This window comes from Mytilus galloprovincialis, chromosome 9, assembly GCF_965363235.1.
Source record: "Mytilus galloprovincialis chromosome 9, xbMytGall1.hap1.1, whole genome shotgun sequence".
Classification (NCBI taxonomy): domain Eukaryota; kingdom Metazoa; phylum Mollusca; class Bivalvia; order Mytilida; family Mytilidae; genus Mytilus; species Mytilus galloprovincialis.
The window spans coordinates 38,772,185-38,798,557 of NC_134846.1; the positions used below are offsets into that span (position 1 = coordinate 38,772,185).

General features: G+C 31.6%; 1 protein-coding gene across 1 annotated transcript; it reads right to left on the minus strand.

Moving 5' to 3' along the window:
• Nucleotides 1-8,561: 8,561 nt before the first annotated feature.
• On the minus strand, nucleotides 8,562-26,259 carry LOC143044968 (PHD finger-like domain-containing protein 5A). The gene is made up of 4 exons (XM_076217247.1): nucleotides 26,163-26,259; nucleotides 12,565-12,588; nucleotides 9,840-10,006; nucleotides 8,562-8,730 (listed from the first exon to the last, which is right to left on the minus strand). The coding sequence occupies exons 1-4, from the start codon at nucleotides 26,212-26,214 to the stop codon at nucleotides 8,641-8,643; spliced, it is 333 nt and encodes a 110-aa protein (XP_076073362.1). The 5' UTR covers nucleotides 26,215-26,259; the 3' UTR covers nucleotides 8,562-8,640.
• Nucleotides 26,260-26,373: the final 114 nt, after the last annotated feature.

The window sequence follows — 26,373 nt, forward strand, 5'->3', positions numbered from 1 at the left end:
AAACAAGACAACTATTCGCGCTTTAAAAATCCCGTGCTATATCATACTCAATATATTTACGCAATGCGACAAATATTGACCAATCCGAAATATCATATATTTAAAACACAAATCTGTTTATCTAATATAAGCACCAATAGATGACCACTATGCGAGATTATTAATGTAAGCAGATTCTGATTCAACGTCAAGTATACGCTCAAGTTAAAACTTTTTTAAACGTTAAAGTCATAATTAAGAAACCTCAAATTAAAAAAATTAATGCATATGTTTTTTTATAACTCAATGGATAGTTTACATTATAAAAAGTGTACATATATATACTTTTTTCTGAAGAAAATTCTTTAATTTATTCATATTTAGAAGAAGTTTACTTTATTTTAATAGCTTCCTTTCAGGATCCCCCGACATATTTTCCGTATGCAAAGTGACCTCAGTGTGACCCATCTCGTAAAAATCCGGTGATCGCAATACGCATGGATGTCCTTAAAATAAACTATTATCCGAATTTACATGTTAAACACGTGCTCAATTTCCATCCTTTTTCGTTGGTTTTTTGTTGATTGTTGACAAAGTGACAATCGTTAAACTTCGGCTTCAAAATACGAACTTTAATTACCTATAATATTTTCACAACAACACTGACCGATTGAAAAAAAAATTGACGATTATACGAAATTTATGCGAAAAAAATGAAAAATTCTTGAACAGAAGACTAAGTTTATGATGTTTGTATGCATTGGTTCAAGGATTGGAAGAACATTATTTTTCACCGGTCACTCGTTTCTTATGACTTTAAGATTCTGAAATAAGTTTTTGACCAAGAGTAAAGTTACTGGAATAACTCTTCTGGAAGCTTTCGACAAAAACGTAGAATTCTGAAATAATCTCAGTCCCGATTAGGTTCGACGGTGACTGGCAAAAGTTAGGATTCAGGAATAATTGTTACTAAATTTATAACCATATTCGTGTATGCTGGTGACCGATAATAAGAATGGAACAATAAACTTATATCCTTAGGTACGCTCTTGGCCATAGTGTTATTTCTGGAAATACAATTCCAGGGACGCTCGAGAACAAAATGTAAAATTCGAGAATAACCCTACCCTGGTTTGGCCGTGTCAAGAAGTCAGGATTCTTGGAAATCCTATTCGTATACGACCGAGAACACATTTCAGGGGCAGCAGTCCTTTTGCGCCAATTACTGTTTTTTCAGGGGTATCATTTGCGCCAAATTTTGTATTCCAAATGTATTCATTGCGCCAATATTCGGAGCTCATTTGCGCCAATTTACCTTTACACATATCCATCATAAATATTAATGATTGATAAATATTTATTCTTATTGTTGGCTTAAAACGTAACATATGTTCCGAGATATTTCACCATGAAAATGAGCATCTGGAGAGAAATGATTTAAAATGCATTAGACAGTCAATGTACAGAGAGAGAATACAACTTATTGCTTTGCTGAATATTTAATAAAGATATGCCAAAAGAGAAGAAAACTAAACCATTTGCTGATTATGTTTTAGCCACATATGTTAATGACACAATGATTTGTTTCCACCATGCGTATTGGCTGGAACTCTCTACCGCAAGACATACCAGTAATGGAGCAGAAGCATTCAACAGGAATCATAATGAACTGTTTTATAATTCTCATCCTTCAATGTTTGTGTTTTTGGACAATAAAGTCAAGTTATAAGCTACTATACATACATTAAATTGGGAAGTACCCATGTAGCAGCAGTAAGAAGAAGATATCATTCAGAAAAGGAATCATTTGCCGTGTAAACTGCGGGTTACAAGTCCGAATAAAGGAGGAGGAATGTCATTTCTTTTTTCTAATTGGCGCAATCGTATATTTTATTTTTGGCACAAATAATTTTAAAACAGTTGTCACAAACGCAGCATTGGAGAAAAAAGTTATGGCGCAAAAGGACGCATTTTTGGCGCAAACGGATATCTCTCATTTCAGGTATCTTTAGTTACATTCCTCAAGTTCACGCGCTCAATGCCTTCATTTTGTATCCGTGCGTGCGAGACCAACGTTACGATTTTGAAATAACATTCATTTTGTACGCCATAAACAAAAGAGGGACGAAAAATACCAAAGGGACAGTCAAACTCGTAAATCTAAAATAAACTGACAACGCCAAGGCTAAAAATGAAAAAGACAAACAGACAAACAATAGTACACATGACACAACATAGAAAACTAAAGAATAAACAACACAAACCCCACCAAAAACTAAGGAGTGATCTCAGGTGCTCCGGAAGGGTAAGCAGATCCTGCTCCACATGTGGCACCCGTCGTGTTGTTTATGTGATAACAAATCCGGTAAGTAGTCTAATTCGGTAGGTCACATTCATTAAAGGGAAAGGGATTGTAGTTACGACGTAAGGAACATATCCGATATCATTTGTGAAACGGTTATTCCATAACGGTCAACCAACTCGTGATGGCGTCCGTAAAATTTACGAAGGGATGATTTCTACTTCACCATTTGGAACTCTTGATTTAATAGCTTCCTTGTGAGCAGCAACCCTCTATCAAGAAAATCATGATAGGAAATGCAAGTACGGGAATATCGCATCAATTGGGAGATATATACCCCGTATGCAGGTGCTGCTGGAATGTTGCTACTTAGAAATGGAAAGTTCACAATAGGAAAGCTGAAATCATCTCTTTTGTCGTAAAAGTTTTGTTTTCAACCGACCCTAATTGTCAATTTCTAGATGTAAGTCAAGATATGAGGCCGACTTAATTGTATTTGTAGTATCCTTTATCTCTAGTTCGATGGGATAGATGCGTTCCACAGTCACCAAATTTTGAATTATTTAGTGAAAGAACATCATCTATATAGCGGAAAGTAGAGTTAAAGGATATTGCTAACTTCTTGTCTTTCTTCCTAAGAAGTTCATGCTTGAAGTCTGCCTCATGATAATAAAGAAACAAGTCGGCAAGTAGAGGGGCACAGTTTGTTCCCATTGGAATGCCGACAGTCTGTTGAAAAACAAGTCCTTCGAACGTAACAAATATGTTGTCAATCAAAAAATCAAGCATTTTGATAATATCAGTTTCAGAGAATTTTTTGTTTGAATCAGAGTGATCCTTTACAAAGTAGGATTTATCCCTCCCTAAGACAAGATACTTGTATCTATGTTGGCCATTCTTTTTTATGAAGCAAAGCAATACCAACTCTTTCAATTTGTCTTTTAGTTAACGTTAGGATTCTGGAATAATCACAAGCAACAATCAACCACTTTTGAAAATAAGAACCATAGAGCAAGACCGTTAGTTGGCTTCAAAACAGATTCAAAGTCAAAACATTTTTTTTATTTGAGATGCTATTTCAACGCTCAGCACGTGTAATTTAGGAGTAAATGGAAACGTTTAAAATAGACTTCTGATGTCATAATAATATATCCGGCAACGGACTAGTCTCCTTTTATTAATACATTGTATTTCGATTTAACGTTAAAAACTCGATTATCGAGGAATTCGGTTAGAGTACCGATCATATTACAACACTAAAAGTGAACGGGAAATACTATTATGAGAGGAATACTTATTGACTACACTGGGTAGCCAATGTATTGATTGATGAATAGCTGCCTCGTTGGAAAATTAACAACTTCTCAAAATTTTTATACAAGATAAATTATTTTATGATTACACTATACGTTTCTGTAGTCCTGAAACTACTCCGAAATAAAATAAACGGTTTCCATTTTTTCATGCGATTTAGCAAAAAAGTTTACTAAAAAAATACCGAAGTCAATGGCATATTCCAGAAGGAGGAATCCATAAAAAAAGAAAACTATAACTCTTTCAATCAACAAAACAAATGAAAAACAACCATCATATTCCTGACTTGGTACCGGCATATATACCGAAAAGACAAAAACGAATGCTGTATCAATGTTCTGTTTCTAAACGTTTATCATACTTTTTTGAATTTACGATCTCATTTACCATGAATAAAACAGTCAAGCTGAATACGACACGCTTTGTAGAAAAGCTTTTTATGTGTGTTAACCCTTTGTTGTGCGACGAATGAAGTCACTATATGTGTCGAATACGTACAACCTGGTACAACTGATACTTGTGTTTTAGAAAACAGATATGCAATCCTATTAGTATCTTCATGATATATATAACTGATATTTGATTGGAAAATATCAAACGCAAAAATCAAACAAAATTTCGTAAACTAGTCGTGTATAATTATGTAATAGTATATATATATCAACCCAACAATGTTAGATCTGTATATTTGCTTTCGCAAATTTTTTGTTCTTCCCTCGCCGGGATGCGAACCCATGCTACTGTGATATCGTGACACCAAATCGCCTGCACTGCAGCCGTCCCGCTAGACCACACGACCACCTGGGCTCTACAAAAATAAAACTTTCGGTGGCCGTGTGTTACCTTTCCTCGTCAGTTTTAATCTAGCGTCGTACTACAGTACATGATATATTAGACATGGAGATGTTATTGTTACAGATCAGCTCAATTAACTATACATAATGTACACAGCCATGTATCACCATCATTGATGGCGATCCGATGGATAAATCTGTTGTAGAGTTGTCACTGACTCAGACGTACTTATATTATATAATGTATATGGTGAGTGTAAGACTGTGAATATCAAATTCAAGGTATCACGAGAGTGCAAGATCTTGAATATATCAGTTATTAGAACAGTGTGCGAGTGCAAGACTGTTAAAAAAAGGGTAAAAGCCCATGCCAATGTGAGTGAAAGACTGTTAATATCGGAGTTCTAATGATAGTGCGAGAGCAAGACTGTTAATATCAAAGTTCCAATGAGAATGCGGGTGAAAGATCGTGAATATCACATGTACTTGTATTGCAAGTAGGAGTTTAAGACTTCAAATAAAAGGTCAAAACCTAGTGTGTGTGCAAGCTCATGAATATGTCGACATTTCTTATGAGAGTGTGAGTGCAAGATCATAAATATCACATTTCTTATGAGATTGCGAGTGCAAGATCATGAATATCACATTTCTTTTGAGGGTGTTAGTGAAAGATCATAAATATCGACCTTCTTATGAGACATGAGTGCAAGATAAAGAATATCAAATTGCTAATGAGAGTGTGCGTGCAAGATCATGAATAACATATTTATAATGAGAGTGTGTATGCAAGATACTGAATAACACATTTCTGATGAGAGTGTGAGTGTGAGTGCAAAATCATGAATATCACATTTCTTATGAGAGTATGAGTGCAAGATCATGAATATCACAATTCGGATGAGAGTATGAGTGCAAGATCATGACTATCACAATTCTGATGAGAGTGTGAGTGCAAGATCATGAATATCACATTTCTGATGAGAGTGTGAGTGCAAGATAATGAATATCACATTTCTGATAAGAGTGTGAGTGCAAGATAATGAATAACACATTTCTGATGAGAGTGTGAGTGTGTGAGTGCAAGATCATGAATATCACAATTCTGATGAGATTGTGAGTGCAATATCATGAATATCACGTTTCTGATGAGAGTGTGAGTGCAAGATCATGAATATCACTTTTCTGATGAGAGTGTGAGTGCAAGATCATGAATATTACGTTTCTGATGAGTGTGAGTGCAAGATCATGAATATCACATTTCTGATGAGAGTGTAAGTGCAAGACAATGAATATCACGTTTCTGATGAGAGTATGAGTGCAAGATCATGAATGTCACATTTCCGATGAGAGTGTAAGTGCAAGATCATGAATATCACGTTTCTGATGAGAGTGTAAGTGCAAGATCATGAATATCACGTTTCTAATGAGAGTGTGAAAACAAGATCATGAATATCATGTTTCTGATGAGAGTGTGTGTGAATAAACTCATCATAGATACCAGGACTAAATTTTGCATATACGCCAGACGCGCGTTTCGTCTACAAAAGACTCATCAGTGACGCTCGAATCCAAAAAGTTAGAAAGGCCAAATAAAGTACGAAGTTGAAGAGCGTTGAGGACCAAAATTCCTAAAAGTTTTGCCAAATACAGCTAAGGTAATCTATGCCTGAGGTAGAAAAGCCTTAGTATTTCAAAAATTCTAAATTTTGTTAACAGTTTATTTATAAATATAACCATATCAATGATAATTCATGTCATCACGAAAAGTGCTGACTACTTGGCTGGTGATACCCTCTGGGAAATAAATCTCCGCCAGCAGTGGCATCGAGTGCAAGATCATGAATATCACATTTCTGATGAGAGTGTGAGTGTTAGATCATGACTATCACGTTTCTGATGAGAGTGTGAGTGCAAGATCATGAATATCACATTTCTTATGAGAGTGTGAGTGCAAGATCATGAATATCACATTTCATGTGAGAGTGTTAGTGCAAGATCATGAATATCACATTTCTTATGAGAGTGTGAGTGCAAGATCATGAATAACACATTTCTTATGAGAGTGTGAGTGCAAGATCATGAATATCACATTTTATATGAGTGTGAGTGCAAGATAATGAATATCACATTTCATATGAGAGTGTGAGTGCAAGATCATGAATATCACATTTTATATGAGTGTGAGTGCAAGATCATGAATATCACATTTCATATGAGAGTGTGAGTGCAAGATCATGAATATCACATTTCATATGAGAGCGTGAGTGCAAGAGCTTCAATATCACATTTCATAAGTGAGTGTGAGTGCAAGATAATGAATTCCAAGTTCTAAGAAGTACAATAACAAAGTTACCAAAAGCTCAAACACATCAAATGAATGGAAAACAACTGTAATAATCCTAACTTGGTACAGTTATTTAATAAACAAGGTTTTATAGATATCTAAACCTCTCACTTTTATGTCAGTTGCATAGAATTCCATTATATTGACAACAATGTGTGAGCATAACAACCAGGAATAGTAGGTAAAAATGTCAAAATCGGCGTACAGAAGTAAACATTCCATTATAGTCTCACTATAATATCAAATAACTTTTCCAACAAATAAAAATAAAATGTAATAAAGGCACTCTATAGACAAAGTAAATAAGCCAAAATGAAAGACAAGAATACAAAATAGGCACAATAACACACTGGTGAGATGTATAAATACTGAGCCACACCAAATGTTTATGACCACAAGAGTGCACACACTGAAATAGTTTGCCTTCTTTACTAATCATTGATACTTTGTTGATAATCCTAAATTTAAAGCTTTACTACAACTATCACATACACTTAACATGATTCAAGAAAATGAGGTCAAATAAAACCTGCGAGACTGACATGTACATTATAAAATATTTCCATACACCAAATATAGTTGAACTTTTGTATATAGTATTAGAAAAAAGACCAAAACTCATAAACTTAACTTTGACCACTGAACCATGAAAATGAAGTCAAGGTCAGATGACACCTGCAAGTTGGACATGTACACCGAATATACTAGACCTATTGCTTATAGTATCTGAGATATGAAATGAGATGGAGGTCAAATGAAAACTGTCTGACAGACATTCACCTTGCAAGGTAAACACATACCAAATATAGTTATCCTATTACTTATGATAAGAGAGAAATTAACATTACAAAAAATCTAAACTTTTTTTCAAGTAGTCACTGAACCATGAAAATGAGGTCAAGGACAATGGACATGTGACTGGTGGAAACTTTGTAACATGATCAATATACAAAGTATTAAGCATCCAGGTCTTCCACCTTCTAAAATATTAAGCTTTTTAGAAGTAAGCTAGAGCAGCGGTAGCCACCACCACCAGATCACACAGGCTCGACAAAAAATGCACAGTAAAGCTTAACAAAAATGTACAAGGACATGAAGGACAAATAAATTGAACACATTAACATATAATTAAGATGATTACACCTATAATCTATATTTAGAGACCACCATCATGATCATGTTTCATTTGTGAAGTTGATATGGAAACATCAACATGGTTGGTATCTCCCAATGAATAATTTTAGAAAAGGGATGAAACATTCTTTTACATAACCCTGGTTTTGTCAACTTTCTGCTTAGACATGGGTGACGTTTTATGAAGTCTGAATTGCAGCTGCAAGCTCTTGATAATCGAATGAGTTGGGATATGTATATCCCATATGCAGGTAAAGTTGGTATATTGCTGCTAAAGTTAGGGAAATTTATAATTTAAAATTAAAATTGTCTTGTTTGCCAAGGGCAGTGCAAGACTGATAATATCAAAGGTCAAATGGGAGTTTGATTGCAAGCTCATGTATCATGTGTATATCAAAGTTCTAATGGGGTTGTAGATGCAAGATTGTAAAAATGAATAACATTTTGCTAGTATTTTTTCAGTTCATAAAATTTTGCAATTGTTCTAAACTAAATTTGTGCTAAGCAAAGTTGACATTTTTCTATCTAGGCTCTTATAGTTATTCATTTGTTGCCTTTAAAACTTTTTGCAATGAGTGTACTTAATGAGTGCTTTTGTAATGAGTGTACTTAATGAGTGCTTTTCTAGAAAAAATGTCTTTATGTGCATATATATATTAAAATCATATCTCCATTAAAAATTAGAAAAAAAATATTTTTCAGTTTTTATCATTTTACTAATAAAATCATGAATATGTACAGAATGATGAAGTAGTTCATAATGTTTCTCTCTTCTATCGTTTTTTGAATCCATATTTCTTTCTTTCATAAAACAAGTCTGTCTTGGCACTTCCTAAATTGACAATTTTAGGACATCCATCTCTCTGAAAAATAAAATAGCTAACTTTATCAATTGGTTACAAAGAAATTGTAAATTGTTCAAATTAATTGGATACGAGGACACACACTCAGACCAAAACACAATTAAGAAGTAGGGGAACATGCAAATTGTATTGAAAGATAGCCTTATATCTCTATTATAAGCCGACCATCTAATTAATTATTAAGTCAATTTATAAAATGTTTATGACTAATTTCATTTTTTAACCTACTAAAGATCTTAAAATTTACAAAATTTAAATGAATAGACCACTTTCTAGTTCATCCGTCACCGGAAAAAACTTGTCAATTATGCACGCCTTTATGACGTCATTTACCAGATAGAGGGGTCGCCTGTATCCCTGCACTATTAACGTTCATCAATCGTCTTGATGATTGTTATTGTGCAGGATAAACTAGAAATAATGGTTGTTCTGTAGGTACTTAATGACAATTCCCTAATGACAGCAGTGCTGATTGTCAATTTTGAGAATTCAATTTGCCGAATAATTTGTACAATATAGAATTATAGTTTTCCAACCACTAAACCCCTAAACGCACAAATGGTGTTCACTAAAACCAGAGTTTTTGATGGAAATGCATCGAACTCGAAAGTTGTCTATTGGTTGAAATGTTTTTTTAATTTTTTGCAATGTGGATAAGCCAACCAAACATTTCTGACATTCAGGAAAAAAATTATTGAAACTAAATGCTTTTTTTAGTCCCACCTACTCTACCAAATTCATTATCTCTGAAATATAAAGGATCATATTTGTAGTAGCTTTGACTATTTTATCATGTTTAATCAATAACAGAAATGATAACACACTATATATCTGTGGTGACCGATATTAAAAATAAAAATCTCAAAATAATCAAATGTGTTTTTGTTTACTCAATAGCCTGTGTTGCTCACCTGATTCTACTTTGGTTTTAATGTAAGAATAGATTAAATCATAACAGATACCCTAATAATGATTGAGGCCAAATTGAGTTAAAATTGGCCCCCTAAATATTTATCAAAAGCAGAAGACTTTTGTAAACTTTGAAGGCCAAAAATGTGCACAGGTAGATCAGCTGTAAAATGTAAACAGTATTTATTTCCACTACTCACATCTTTTTCCATAATGGTACATTCTTTGCAGTAATAAGCATCAGAAACTCCAGGGCCTCCACAGATTACACATCTTCCCTGGTATGAGCCATAATTGCACTCATCACAAATCCTGACCAGTGTACATGGTCTGACATAGGAGTCACATATAACACACTTGCCATCACCTGAGAATAATAAGGAATCACATATCATACATTTTCCTTCACCTTGTACACAAAATGTAAATATAATTCATTATCAAGATGGTCCATAGAACTTCTGAGAAAAACTCTGAGGATATCAATACATGTTTTAAAATCATTTTTAAATCAAACCATATAAATAACGTGGACAAAATTAGGTCAAAGTAATGAATTAATGTGCGGTATGTGGAAGGTATTTGAAAGATTGCACATTAATTTTATAAAGGAGATTTTGTATAAGTTGTATACTATTGCCGTTAACCGGTTTGGCGGTCAGTATAAAAGTAAATTGCACTGGTTTTTAGTTATCGAGGACTTGGTAGTGACCACATACGCGCACGTCATATATATATATATAGGTAGAAGTTTTTCTTGTTTTTTTTTGTAAACAAAATATTTGTATTCAAGTTTTATATAGAACAGTATTTAAATGTGTTGTATTTATTTTGTAGATTATTTTGTTGCAGAACATATTGTCCAAGATTCTGACATCTTGTGTTTTTGGTGGACTTTATTATTCTAGTTTGATGGACTAAACATGCAGATCAGATACATATTGTATAAGAAATAAAATTTGAGGTGGTCACTGCACCATTTAGTATCCAAACTTGTGTTTGTTTTATTGTATTTAGAAAGTAAAGGCTAATGTTGAAGTGTAAATGACTGAATGTGCTCAGTTATTTACACACATGTTCAAAATAGATGGATCATTTTAACACATAAATACTTTATGTTTGGTTAAAAATTCCGTCTATTTTCTATTAATAGAAAAGATCCAAGTTAACTATTTGACATATATAATTTATATATTCACACCAATTGTTTTTCTTTCAATTCTTTGCAACAAAAGTTTTTAGTTTGTTTTTTACCAATAAAATTCATAAAATTTTGATAAAATGGCATTTAAGTCTTTGTAACTGATAAAACGTCTCAATCATTTTTTCAATTGAAGAAGTATAGTCTCTGTCTGAAAAATGAAAATACATGTATATTGATTTAAACACTGTATATGTACATACAGAGGGTAATCAGAGTGATGGAAATCACAGAAAGATTAGAAGAGTAGTTTGAATAATTTCATATTAAGGTATGGTGGGGGGGGGGGGGGGGGGGGGGGGGAAATGAACATTAATAAAGCACTATTGCTGAAAATTGCATTAACAGCAGGTCGTTAGAAGGAAACATGCTTTTCCAGTATGAGGATGAAATTAGCTCAAATTAAATAATATGGGTCTCTTAATTTGCACAATTTTATTAAAACTGCAGTTTATATCTTATCCAAATAATGTTGCCTGTTCTGAACATGTTGCAAAAAAACAAAAAATTGCAAATAAAAAATTCTTCTACTAAGTAAATGTTACCAACTATCCTTGTAAGACATAAAATCTAGACCAACAGCTAAGAACGTTAAAATGTCAACAAAAATAATCAAAAAAAGTTGTTTTGTGGCATTTTGCAAGTTGAAACTTATAGGTTATATGACATTGAAGATTAATAAAAGTTGTAGAGTGTCTCAATTTTTTAAGTATTTTTCAACACAGGGCATTGAAAATGTATTTTTTCAACTTAAACAAACTAAAAAACTTATTTTATTGAAATGTGGATTCTTTCTTGGTTGCAAAAATATATATTCACTTCTAATAAAAATTAAAATGACTAAAATAGACAATATGATTGATGGGGAATAAACTACTAAACAATGGTTTGTTATAATTAAAAGTTTTAAAATTTTAAAACTGTTTCAAGCCAAATCCTGATAAAAAAAAATAAGTGAACTAGTCTAAATTGTTGATTAATTACTGATGATTATTGGAAATATATCAAGTAAATTATAGGCCTTACTTGAATACCTTTTATATATACATATTTATATTCATATTTCATTTTTTTTATAAGATCTTGTTAATCCATTAATCATTTATCTTTCAGACATAATTATACATTTGTGTATTCAATTATGAGGTGAAATATTTGTATATTGAGTTGTATATTGAAGTATAATTATGTCACACAGAGGTTGAAAGGTAATGTGGTCAATTTGATTGACAGTTAAGGAGGTGGTGCATTATAATTAAAGGTCTAACTTGTCTCTAATTGTTTGTTGATAATGACAGTTGTCAATCATACTAGTGTTATATCAATACTCAATTACCTAATCAAAATGTTTTTAAAAAAAGCCTGCACATCAACACACCTTAATGACATACATTCTTAAAAGACCTGCTCCAAAAATATACCAATTTTTTCAGTTTATATGTGTATTATGTGCACATACATGAGAACTATAGGGAACTATATTTCAGTGTGAATACATTTAGTAATTTAGTAATAGTAGCTAAATAATATAATCTGTCATGTTGTTAGGGAGGCCAGTGCCTAAGTAAAGATTTAGAACAAGTTCTAATCTTTCCAAAAACAGAAGAGTAAGGTAAAATTTCATCTAATCTGGCTTAAAAACTACAAAATGTAGATTAAGAAATCGTATCAGCAAAATAATTTTCTTCTACACAAAAATTAAAGTACAAAATTAAATAACTTACATTTTTCACACAATCTACCAATGGCTGTAATAGAAAATGAAATAAACCATATATTATATATACATGTAAACATAAGTAATCATTTTAACAACTTCAATGTACATAGTACATATTTACCATTATTTGAAAAAGAAATTACAAAATGTATCATGCGAATCATTGATAGAGGGCTGTGTGTACTTCATGTACATTTGATAAAATTAATAAAAAAACTAAGCATTAGTGACCATAATTTAAATATAGAAAAAGCAGACATTCTAATATTACTAGAAAGCAGAGATTATGACTTAAATGTAGAACATTAGAAAATGAAAAACATTTTATATTAGATTGTAAATTAAATATGGAACTAAGAAACAACTTTTTTATCAATTTTGATTTTAATTTTTCTGTTCAAGATTTATCTGATGAAGAAAAGTTGATTTTTATACTCAATCCATCAACACCATCACAAGTAAATAAATTGGGGTCCTACATCTGAGGGTCATAAGAACTGAGGACAGGGGAAACTGGTATATTTACTGTAAATGAATGATTGTGTATATGTTACAGTGAATTTGTATAATCAGGGATTATGTAGAATCCCTGATTTTTCAGGGAATATGTAGAATCACTGAAATCACTAGTAATTATATATAATCCCTGAAAATGACCAGTGATTTTACATAATCACTGAACATTTTAATAATTATTCTACATATTCCCTAATATGATTTCAGGGATTATCAATAATTTAAGGAACCTTTGTTTGTTAAAAAATAAATAATATAGACAAATTATAATATTTTTCTTTCATATTCCTTGCCAGATGAAATAATTTTGCTTTAAATACAGAGGATAATCATACAGATATAACCAACACAGGATTTCCAATTAAAGTTGAAGACTTCAAAATTAATAATAATCAACATTTCCTTTATAGCGATAACTTGTTGCTTAAAAGCCAGCGTTAAATGGATATTCATGTTCTATTTGTAAATCCAAAGAGCTTGTTATTTGTGGCAAATAAGATAATGGAACATCTGTTTTATTCAATATTTTAAACTTGAGTGAAAATAAGAATAACTACTAAAATGTCAGAAGCGCCTGATCTAACCATTGAACTGTTTGAGCTGTTAACAAAAATAGATAACCGATTAACCGTGATCGAAGCCCGAACTGATAGAATAGAAAACATCGAAACAGCGCTAGGTCAGTTAACTAGGAAAGTCGATACAATGAAAAGTGACATTATCGAACTAAAAACGAAAACCACTGATCTGGAGAAAAATGCCGATTTTATAAGTAACAAATATGAAGAATTACGTGGTGAAAATTCTGCTCAAGATAACAAAATTAGACAGTTGCAGAAAGATGTATTGAATATACGAGATGCTGAAAATAATACAACAGAATTAAAAGAGAAAATACTAGATCTACAATGCAGGTCTATGAGGAACAATTTGGTATTTACAGGTCTGGAAGAGTCTGCAGAAGAAAACACCAAACAAGTGCTGCATAAATTTATTAGGGAAGAACTCAGTATAAGAAAAGAAATTCAACTTGGAACCGTTCATCAATTTGGACAAAAAGATAACAATGGCAGGCACAGACCTATTGTGGCGAGCTTTATTTTTTACGAAGATCTACAAACCATATTATATTCCGGACCAAAACTAAAAAATAAACCAAACTTTGGCATAAATACTCAGTTCCCAAGAGAGATCGAAGAGAGAAGAAAAAATTTGTACCCCGTGATGAAAGAAGCAAAGAAAAAAGGAAAAAGAGCATACATGATAAAAGATAAGCTGTTTATCGAAGGAAATCTTTTTAAACCGGAAATTAAGAAACAATCACCTGGTGAACAAACAAGAGGCTCTCAAGAGCCTGAATCGCTCACCTTAATTTTTTTGGTTAAATCTCTCATCAATGATTATTTTGGCTTTTCAATTTATTTAAATGTTGTTTGAATCGTCCTATTTTCTTCAAAAGCAAAAAAAAAATCATTTTCTCCTATGTTCTATTTTAGCCATAGGAGCTATGTTTCTGACATACAAGGAAATGAAATATAAAATTTATACTAGATACTCTGAAACTCATTTAGCCTAAGTTTGGCTGAAATTGATACAGCAGTTTCAAAGGAGAAGATTTTTTAAAGTAAGTCAACATGATGAACAAATTGTGAAAAAAGTCTTTAAAGGGCAATAACTCCTTAAGGGGTCAATTGACAATTTTGGTCAAATTGACTTATTTGTAGATCTTACTTTGCTTAACATTTTTGCTATTAACAGTTTATCTGTATCTATAATAATATTCAAGATAATAACCAAAAACTGCAAAATTTCTTTAAAATCATCAATTCAGGGGCATTATACCTGAAAAACCAGTTACCCAATTCGGCTGAAAATTTCAGGACAGGTAGACCTTGACCTAATAAATACTTTAACTTCTTGTCTTATTTGCTCTAAATGCTGGAGTTTTTGAGATATAAGCCAAAAACTGCATTTTACCCTGTGTTCTATTTTTAGCCATGACGGCCATGTTTTTTGACGAAATAAAAAATAAAGCACAAACTTTATTTTATACACCCTACTGATCATTCAGTTGAAGTTTGGTTGAATTTGGTTTAGTAGTTTTAGAGGAGAAGATTTTTTAAAGTTAGCAAATGTGATGAACAAATTGTGAAAAATTGTCATTAAAGGACAATAACCCCTTAAGGGGTCAATTGACAATTTTGGTCATATTAACTTATTTGTAGATCTTACTTTGCTGATCATTTTTGCTGTTTACAGTTTATCTTTATCTATAATAATATTCAAGATAATGACCAAAAACTGCAAAATTTCCTTAAAATTACCAATTAAGTGGCAGCAACCCAACAATGGTTTGTTTGATTCATCTGAAAATTTCAGGGCTGATAGATCTTGACGTAATGAACATTTTTACCCCATGTCAGATTTGCTCTAAATGCTTTCGTTTTTGAGATATAAGCCAAAAACTGCATTTGACCCCTATGTTCTATTTTAAGTAACGGCGGCCATGTTTTTTGACGGATCAAAAATCGAAGCACACACTTTGTGCAGGATAATCTAAGGAACAATCATGCTAAGTTTCATCCAAATCCATTCAGTAGTTTTAGAGGAGAAGATTTTTTAAAGTTAGCAAATGTGATGAACAAATTGTGAAAAATTGTCATTAAAGGACAATAACCCCTTAAGGGGTCAATTGACAATTTTGGTCATATTAACTTATTTGTAGATCTTACTTTGCTGATCATTTTTGCTGTTTACAGTTTATCTTTATCTATAATAATATTCAAGATAATGACCAAAAACTGCAAAATTTCCTTAAAATTACCAATTAAGTGGCAGCAACCCAACAATGGTTTGTTTGATTCATCTGAAAATTTCAGGGCTGATAGATCTTGACCTAATGAACATTTTTACCCCATGTCAGATTTGCTCTAAATGCTTTCGTTTTTGAGATATAAGCCAAAAATTGCATTTGACCCCTATGTTCTATTTTAAGTAACGGCGGCCATGTTTTTTGACGGATCAAAAATCGAAGCACACACTTTGTGCAGGATAATCTAAGGAACAATCATGCTAAGTTTCATCCAAATCCATTCAGTAGTTTTAGAGGAGAAGATTTTTTAAAGTTAGCAAATGTGATGAACAAATTGTGAAAAATTGTCATTAAAGGACAATAACCCCTTAAGGGGTCAATTGACAATTTTGGTCATATTAACTTATTTGTAGATCTTACTTTGCTGATCATTTTTGCTGTTTACAGTTTATCTTTATCTATAATAATATTCAAGATAATGACCAAAAACTGCAAAATTTCCTTAAAATTACCAATTAAGTGGCAGCAACCCAACAATGGTTTGTTTGATTCATCTGAAAATTTCAGGGCTGATAGATCTTGACCTAATGAACATTTTTACCCCCATGTCAGATTTGCTCTAAAAGCTTTCGTTTTTGAGATATAAGCCAAAAACTGCATTTGACCCCTATGTTCTATTTTAAGTAACGGCGGCCATGTTTTTTGACGGATCAAAAATCGAAGCACACACTTTGTGCAGGATAATCTAAGGAACAATCATGCTAAGTTTCATTCAAATCCATTCAGTAGTTTCAGAGGAGAAGATGTTTGAAAAATTGTTAACGACGAACGACGACGACGTCGACGACGACGGACGCCAAGTGATGAGAAAAGCTCACATGGCCTTTTAGGCCAGGTGAGCTAAAAACCCAACAGTCGACTTCCCTCTCAGGAACACCACCAACAGATAACAGGAAATCACAAAAACGAGCAAGACATGGGTCAGAAGCAGAATCATAGGGGCACGAAGAAGGAGTAGCTGATGAAAATGAAAAAAGATGTAATTGTGTGTCTATAAACAATAGTTTTTGTAAATTAAATATTCTTAGTTTAACTGTCTGTGGCATAAAGAAACGACTACAATATCCTGAATTTATAGAATTAATCAATCGTTATGATATAATATGTCTCCAAGAAAGTAAAACTGACAATTGTGATGAAATTTCCGTACCTGGCTATATCAGTAAAATGAAAAACAGACACGATATGACATTTAGAAAATCTGGTGGACTTATGGTTCTTTATAAAGAAAAATTATGCGATCATATAAAATTCCTATCGAGTGATAGTAATTTTGTTATATGGTTTGAAATCTCATCTTCATATACTAAACTTGATGCTGAAATAGTCATTGGGTCTGTTTATATTCCACCGGAAAACACAAAATATAGTTCACCCGACGCCTTTCGCGAAATCGAAACTGATATTCTAAAATTTTCAACTAAATGCAAATATATGTGCTTAAATGGCGATTTCAACAGTAGAACATCGACTGATGCTGATTTTATCCCAAATGATGGAAATGATATTTCTGACATTCTGAATTTACCGGAAATCGCAGAAAACGACACCTATAAATTCGAAATCTACAACATACCGATAGCAAGAAATAATAAAGATAAAACAAAAAATAATTATGGGAAACTATTACTTGATTTATGCAAATTTACAAATATGTATATTATAAACGGCCGCATAGGAGAAAATATGGCGGGGGAACGGACGAGCAAAAATGCTGCAGTTGTTGATTATTTCATAGGGTCGCTAGATTTTATTAACATTATCTCAAATTCGAAAGTTTTAGATTTTAGTTGTTTATATTCCGATATCCACAGCCCTATAGATATAGATGTCGACATAAATAAATGTACATGTGAATATGGATCTGTGCCGATTAATTCAATGAGCGGAGAGAAAATAAAGAAATGGGATATAAACAAGAAAGAAGATTTTATTATAAATTTAGACAGAGAAAAGATTTCTGAATTAGAAAATTATCTTGAAGAAAACAAATCTTTTCCTGCTGACTCGAACATTATTATTAACAAAGCTGTAGAAAATATTACGAACATATTTGTTACTTCTGCAAAGAAAACATTCGGAACATTAAAAAACAAGTCAAAGAACGAAAATACCCCTCAGAGTACAAGATCACAAGATAAAAAACCATGGTTTAACATAGATTGTAGAATTGCTAGGAAAAATGCGAGAAAATACAGAAGAAAATATAAATTAAACAAATCCATTGTAAACCAGGAATATAAAAAACGCAGTGAAAGACAATACAAAAATACCATGAACAGAAATATAAAAAAGTATAGGAAAAATGTGCGGAATGACATGAAAAATATGAAAACCACGAACTCAAAAGAGTACTGGAAAATTCTAAATGGAGGCTCTAGGAAGAAACAACCAAATATTTCAATTGAAAAACTTTATGATTTCTTCAAAAATTTAAATCAAGGAAATATAGAAGAAGAACAAGAGCTAAACCACGAAGAGATTGAAAGAAATATCGAAAATAATTTATTAAATGAAATGATTACGCCCGAGGAAATAATAAAAAATATAAAAAACTTGAAAAATAACAAGGCAAGCGGTGATGACCTGATTATAAACGAATTCTTCAAAGCTTTAATATCTTTGTAAAGTTATTCAATCTTATATTTGATACAGGAATCATACCAGACAGTTGGTTATCTGGAAATATTCACCCTTTATTTAAAAATAAAGGAAATCAACAAGATCCGCAAAATTATAGACCTATCACTATTCTTAGCTGTTTTGGAAAACTTTTTACGTCCATCCTAAATGAACGATTAACGAAATATTTCGAGAACTTTTCAATAATACATAACAATCAAAGTGGCTTTAGTAAAAAATATTCAACAACAGATAACATATTTATATTACAAAGTCTCTTCGACCTAGCTAGATCGCAAAAGAAAAAGTTATTTTGTGTTTTTATTGATTTTGCCAAAGCGTTCGACACAGTTTGGAGAAACGGCCTATGGTTTAAGATGGCATTGAATCACATTGATGGAAAAATGCATACAGTAATACATAGTATGTACAACAATATAAAATCAAGAGTTATATACAATAATCAAAAATCTGATTTTTTCCCATGTAACACTGGAGGTAGACAAGGGGAAAATCTTTCCCCTCTATTATTCTCTTTATATATCAATGACCTCACTGATTTTTTGCTATCACATAATGTGAAAGGTTTGTCATCAATATCGAACTCCCTTGAAACTAGCCTCAATATCTATTTAAAGCTGTTCATTTTATTATATGCCGATGATACTGTTCTAATGTCAGAAACAAAGGAAGACCTTCAAATGCAATTAAATTGCTTCAGTGAATATTGTGATACTTGGAAACTTAAAGTAAATACATCTAAGACTAAAGTTTTAATTTTCTCAAAAGGAAGACAGCCTAATAATATTAATTTCATTTATGAAGAAAATGAAATTGAAATAGTGAAAGAATTTAACTACCTTGGACTATTGTTAACAAGATCCGGATCCTTCAATAAGCAAAGAAAAGACTATCAGAAAAAGCAACAAAAGCTATGTACAACGTTATTAAAAAAGGGAGGCAGTGTAATTTATCAATTGAATGCCAATTAGAGTTATTTGACAAACTGGTGAAACCAATTCTTCTATACGGATGTGAAGTATGGGGATTTGGAAAAAATGACATTATTGAACAAGTTAATCTCAAATTTTTAAAGCATTTACTACACCTCAAGAGATCTACCCCAAGCATGATTGTGTACGGTGAAACTGGACGTTACCCATTGGAAATAAGCATTAAATGCCGAATGATAACATATTGGTGCAGGCTGCTTATAGATGAAAACAAGTTATCATCAATACTATACAAATTTGTATATTCCCGATATCACACAAACAATGATGATATTTTATGGATAAAGAACATTAAAAATATATTGGACAATGCCGGATTTTCAAACTTATTTTATGTGCAAAATACAGACCTCACAAAATGGTTACCAAAAAGTATCAAACTTAGATTAATTGACCAGTTTAAACAAATTTGGAACTCAGCTATTCAGAACACATCAAAATGCATTACATATAGGCTCTTTAAGGATCATTTTGAATTTGAGAATTATTTCAACATCATAAATGACCGAGATATATATACACTTTGTAAATTCCGAACATCGAATCATTCACTGCCAATAGAAAAGGGGAGATCATGGTATAACATTGAAAGAAGTGATAGAAAATGTTCAATATGTACAAAAAGAGATATCGGAGACGAATACCACTATATTTTTGTTTGCCCGGCTTTACAAGATGAAAGAAGAAGATTTATTCCAAATGGACTAATAACAAGACATAACATTTTTACATTCAACAAACTGTTTAATTCAAAAAAACCAAAGACACTAAGAAACCTCTGCAATTTTATAAGATGTATTAATAGTAAGCTCACTCCTTCTTAACAACCATAATTTATTTAGCATACTTATAGAAAGTATTTCTTTATACAATTTTAGCTTTTACATTTGACTATACAAGTCTATATATATATTCTTTTATATGTTATCTCATCCAAAATTTTGAATTTTATGCATTTTTAATGCATTTTTAATTTTTATGTATACTATTTTTTTTTAACTTCTCTGTAACCTTTGTACTTGCATGGTTTTATGAGAATAAACTATCTACCAACCTAACATTTTAAAATATTGTGCCTAACATTTTTAATAAAAGTCTAAAAAGAGCAGATTGCTGTGAGGGATACGATTGCCATTGTTTTCACACATGTAGCTGGATAATATTATTTTCAAAACTAATTCAACTGCACATGTAAAATGTAATTTACGTAATCTGAATAGTTATATAATAGCCAATCCCTGTTAAAAGTGTATGAACAATGTACTTAGGTCTATTGTGTTTTATTTTTGTACTATCAATTTCAAGTTTACTTTCCACATCAGTCACTGAGACTCAAGAGTGAGAGAAGTATTTCACTTCGTATCTTACCACCTATTTTCCTACGTTAATTCTAGGAGGAACCCCATTCCTAACTCTTTAAATATTTAATTTCCTTTGGGTCAGTGATCATGACTTCTTTCCGTACACATTCCTCAGTTTAAATTGCGATCGTTTTTAATATAATACGACGTTTATCGGCAGAACGAGTTAATTTTTCTCAACGTAATGTCAGAATTCCATGGAATTACTTTCCGGAAGGGAGACAACTCGAAACATTAATATGGAAGACTCCATTTTGCCTGAAGGGGTGTTGAAAATAAACCTTAACGATGAGGACATTTATCTTAATTTAAATAATGCATATGATTTAAAATTATGCAACAACAATAACCCTCAATAGCAGACATACATAGAAAGGATCCGATGAGTTATAAATTAATCAATCGAGTGGGGAATACAGAGCAACCATTTAACCTAGTACCCCTTGAAGTCAAGAAAACTATATGCATGCGCATAATTACCTAAACAAACCCTGTAGTAAAAACGTATATTAAACCTAAATGGTTCTCTATTTTTTTTATAGAAGTACAATATCAAATATCAGTTTAATAACGGTGACATATAAGTAAAACTCCACTTCAGTTGTTATATGACAGAAATAGATTTATCGGAATTCAGAGAACTCTCGCATTTTTATCAAAACTGGGGTAGTCCCTCTGACGTGTTTCTAAATTTATAAAAGCACTAAATATAAATACTGCTTGATTCTGATTTTCCGTGTTGTTAAAAACACTCATACAAGTCAAGGGAAATCATGAAGATTATGAAAAGAAAATTATAGGAAAGTTGTTTAAGTTCAATCCCTTTGTTTGTTTTTACCTTTTAAACCAAGACAATCATAAGAATCTGAGATGGTCCTTAATGTTTAGAATAAAACAATTGACGTGAGGGCATTGTCCTGAGCCACTGGTATAAGTCTACAGATTGCTTGAAAGCAATCGTATCCCAAAAATGGGGTTATCATTTTAATATATTGTGCTTAACATTTTACAATTTTATGTTTATAATGATGTTTTAATATGATTTTGTAGAATAAATTTTTTGACTTTTATTCATTTTATTTGTAAATTAAAACTATTTCTTCAATTCAGTTATTGTGTATAATCCCTAACGTTTTTTCTAGTGATTATACATAATCCTTGAAAATTTTAGTGATTATATATAATCTCTAAACTAACCAGTGATTATACATAATTCCTGAAAATTTCAAGGATTCTACATAATCACTGATTAAACAAATTCACTGTAACATATACATGATATATATATGTATATATGTTACAGTGAATTTGTATAATCAGTGATTATGTAGAATCCCTGATTATTCAGGGATTATGTAGAATCACTAAAATCATTAGTGATTATACAGATTCCCTGAAAATTACCAGTGATTTCACATAATCACTGATAATTTTAATTAGTATTCTACAAATTCCCTAATATGATTTCAGTGATTATCAATAATTAAAAGCTTCAAAGATGATGAAACAAATTAACATAGACAAATTATCATTTTTTTCTTATTCCTTGAAAGTTTAAGTAAACATGCAGTTTTCATTCCTGATCTACTATTTGATTCTTAAGTGATGAGTTTTTTCCTTTATATTTTATCCAAGTGTTGAACCTCATTATGCTACTAACAAATAAGCTTGGCACAGGCACAGGTGTTGCTTTGGTTGAAGAAAACGTATGCTCAAAAGTTAATGCAAATTGCAGAGGAAAAACAACATATATCTCAAACCAATTCCACAAGTGGTTCTAGGAAAGGGAGATCCTTGCCATATAGCAATGGACTCCTGCTCGGATCTTTTATACAAGAAATCAGTTTGAGGATGCTGATTTCCCTTCATTGGTACCTTCAGATGTTTGTGCTGAAAACTCTATTTCTCTGAGACGTGCCGTAAAATATGATTGGATATGGAGGACAAGGTTTTTTAAATGTTGATATTGTGGTAAAAACAAATATGAATTTAATAGATATACATGTAAAAAAACAAAACAAATGTGTAATAGTCGATGCCATCCAAATCTAGTTTGTAAATAAAATGTTTATTTTTAAAATATTGTGCATAAAATTAACATTTATCAAAAAGAGTGTACACGTAAAAATAGTTTTGATGACAATTTCAGTTAACGTTTAATTCATATCTCTACCTAAAAACAATTGCTAAAACAATACGATAAAAAAAAATAATCATTATGCCATTTAATCATGTTAATATTTTAATACTAACTTCATCAACCCGCCCTTGTGGGCTTGCTTGATATTATTAATACTGATACAGTATAATCAAAAAGGGCTCGCTTGATATTATTGCTGATAAAGTCAGTATTAAAAACAAAACATCAATTATTCAATATATATTGTGCTTATCATTTAATTATGCCATTTAATCATGTTAATATTTTAATACTAACTTCATCAACCCGCCCTTGTGGGCTCGTTTGATATTATTAATACTGATACAGTAAATATCAAAAGGGCTCGCTTGATATTATTGCTGATAAAGTCAGTATTAAAAAAGAAAACTTCAATTATTCAATATATATTTTGCTTATCATTTAATTTTATTGTGCTTATCATTTAATTATATTGTGTTTATCATTTCAATATTTTTGTGTCTTTCATATTAATATATTATGCCTAACGTTATACATTATTAAGGGTATTAGTCTGATAGGAGCCATTCCATGAGAAAAGGTACACAAACGAAAATTTTACAAAATTCTAAAAAGTGGGCATAATTATTGGTAGTAGACTTGTGATTTATAAAACACATTTACTTTTCCTCATATCCTTAAGCTGTGAGCTACACGCACCTGCAAGTGCTGAGACCTCCCTTTAATTTTATCAAGATTTTTAATGACTTATTTCATATATTTCAATCATTTTCAAAGTACAGTTTAAATGGCTTGATTTGCCAATTGATAATGTTAACCCCGGTAGCAGTGGGGATAAGGCTCTCGCTAACGATGCAGATAGCAATGCAATCAGACCAGGCAACGGTACGAGTGCCGTGCAACAACAGTTGATTTATATAATATTAAATAACTTAACTTAACTTAACTTCGGTTGATTTATATAATATTAAATAACTTAACTTAACTTCGGTTGATTTATATAATATTAAATAACTTAATTAACTTAACTTCGGTTGATTTATATAATATTAAATAACTTAACTTAACTTAACTTAACTTAAATTTCAATTTCTAAAACACAAGAGGTCATAGTTTTTGTATTTTTCCTCATGTTTTAATATTGTCTTACTTTCCTTAAACCGGTAAAACTGAAGAAAATTATTGACTTTTGTCTCTCTAGTGTCGTAAAATTTTTAGTTTCTGGTCGGTATAGCATAAGTCCAGGGAACGAATGATTTTACACTTGCTCAAGTACCAAAACATTCAGATATTTCTACGTCTTTTGCTGTTTTAATTGACAAATTCGGGATAGAACTGACAATCTTATGAATGTTTACATTAATGTTATATATATATATTAAATAATATAAAAACATACAGGAACAAATTTACTGTCAAATTTTAGAAAGACACCTTATTATTACTAAACAAACAACCCAATAATTAACAAAAATAAAAAATTTTAAAAGTTGGATAAATGGGAAGACACCTTTATATATTTTAGTATCATTTCAGTTATTCTGTATAATCCCTGACGTTTTTTCTAGTGATTATACATAATCCCTGAAAATTGTAGTGATTATATATAATCCCTAAACTAACCAGTGATTATGCATAATCCCTGAAAATTTTAGGGATTCTACATAATCTCTGATTATACAAATTCACTGTAACATATATATATATTCATCCTATATTGACTTTTAAAATTCAAGAGTCTATATTAAATTGAGGGTAAATTTTATGGCCTTCCAAATACTGTTTCGATCCCTAACATCACTGAAGAGACATTTATTGTCGAAATCTGGATCTGGTGTACTAAAAAAATATTGACACCTTATGTTTGTGGCGTAACATCTTGGCCACAGGTTTATTGTTTTCTGTTTAGCATGGTTTAGTATTAAATTCATAGTTAGATCCATTTTGTTACATCTTGCATGTCTTGTGATCAATTTTATTTGGCAATCGCCAATGGCAGTCAGCAGGGTTAAAGAACATCAGTTGTTCGACCTGTTAGTCAAATGCGTTGTGTTTAAATATACTTTTTCACTTTTTTGGTCTTTTGGAAAATGTTGTTTGTGCTGTATTTAGACCCTTCTACAACATCCATGACATTGTACTACGAAATTTGTTTTACATGCACACGTATAAAAATTGCTGTTTTTATCCAACACAATCATAGGTTTGAACGTAGTTTTCAATTTACATGATTTAGACTTGTTTATATATACATATATATATATGTGAATTATATTTATAGTTTACTTATTTAGTAGGTCACAAACTTAATGTTTAAAGTTTATATAGCAACAAAAAAATATTTGAATAAAATATTTGAATATTTGATAAACATTATGGTGCCATTATAGGGACAGGAACAGTTATCCAGACTGAGAGCAACCAGTTTCATCATGTACATGATGTATGTTGTGTTTTGTCTGTACATGCTGACCTGTTGGGTCTTTACATTTTTAACCATGGCGTTGTCTTTAATGGTTTAATTTTGACAAAATAGTTTGAAATAATGTCCCTCTGGAATCTTTCACTTCTCTTTTCCCATGTTTACTGGTTGTTTTAAATAATAGGCGGTCTCAATCATTTTTGTCAATAGGGGGTTCTGATCCCGGATCCCGCTTATTGTTTTGTCAGATGCTCATATCCCGCTTAGACTATGCACGTCAGCAATTCTTTTTTTTTCGTCCCACGTCCCCAGCTTGTCTGGCAAAACAGCCGCTGGACGTCAGAGTTATCTCGGACTAGGATTGGGGAAACAAAAAATATTTTATTTTAGGCCTAAGTTGATTGTTTTGCCACTTTTGGATGCGCATTTAAAATTTTGACAAGAAATAAGTATTAATTGATAAGAATTTGTGCTATACATCATATAGAAAGTGAATTTAAAAATTCTTTTTTTTCAGTGGTTTGCATATATCACCCCAGCCTGGGGCCCAGGTGCCGAATTGACTATTTTCATCAGTTCATCCTCATTCAGGATAATACTGCATTACAAACGATCATCCCCATCCCCAACCTGAATAACAAGCAGGTAATACTGACCAACCCCTGGCTGTTTTCTACAGAAAATTAAATCTGGGTGATGTTTTGCCATCGTCTAAAAACGTTCTACAGTTTTGCAAATTTTAAGCAAAAACGAATTTTTCATATAATGCAGTCTATGCAGTGTCAATATAACAGTTAAACCAATAAATCTCTGTTTTATATTTTTTCTGATATATGTTATAAATTATGATTATAATTGCATTATTTT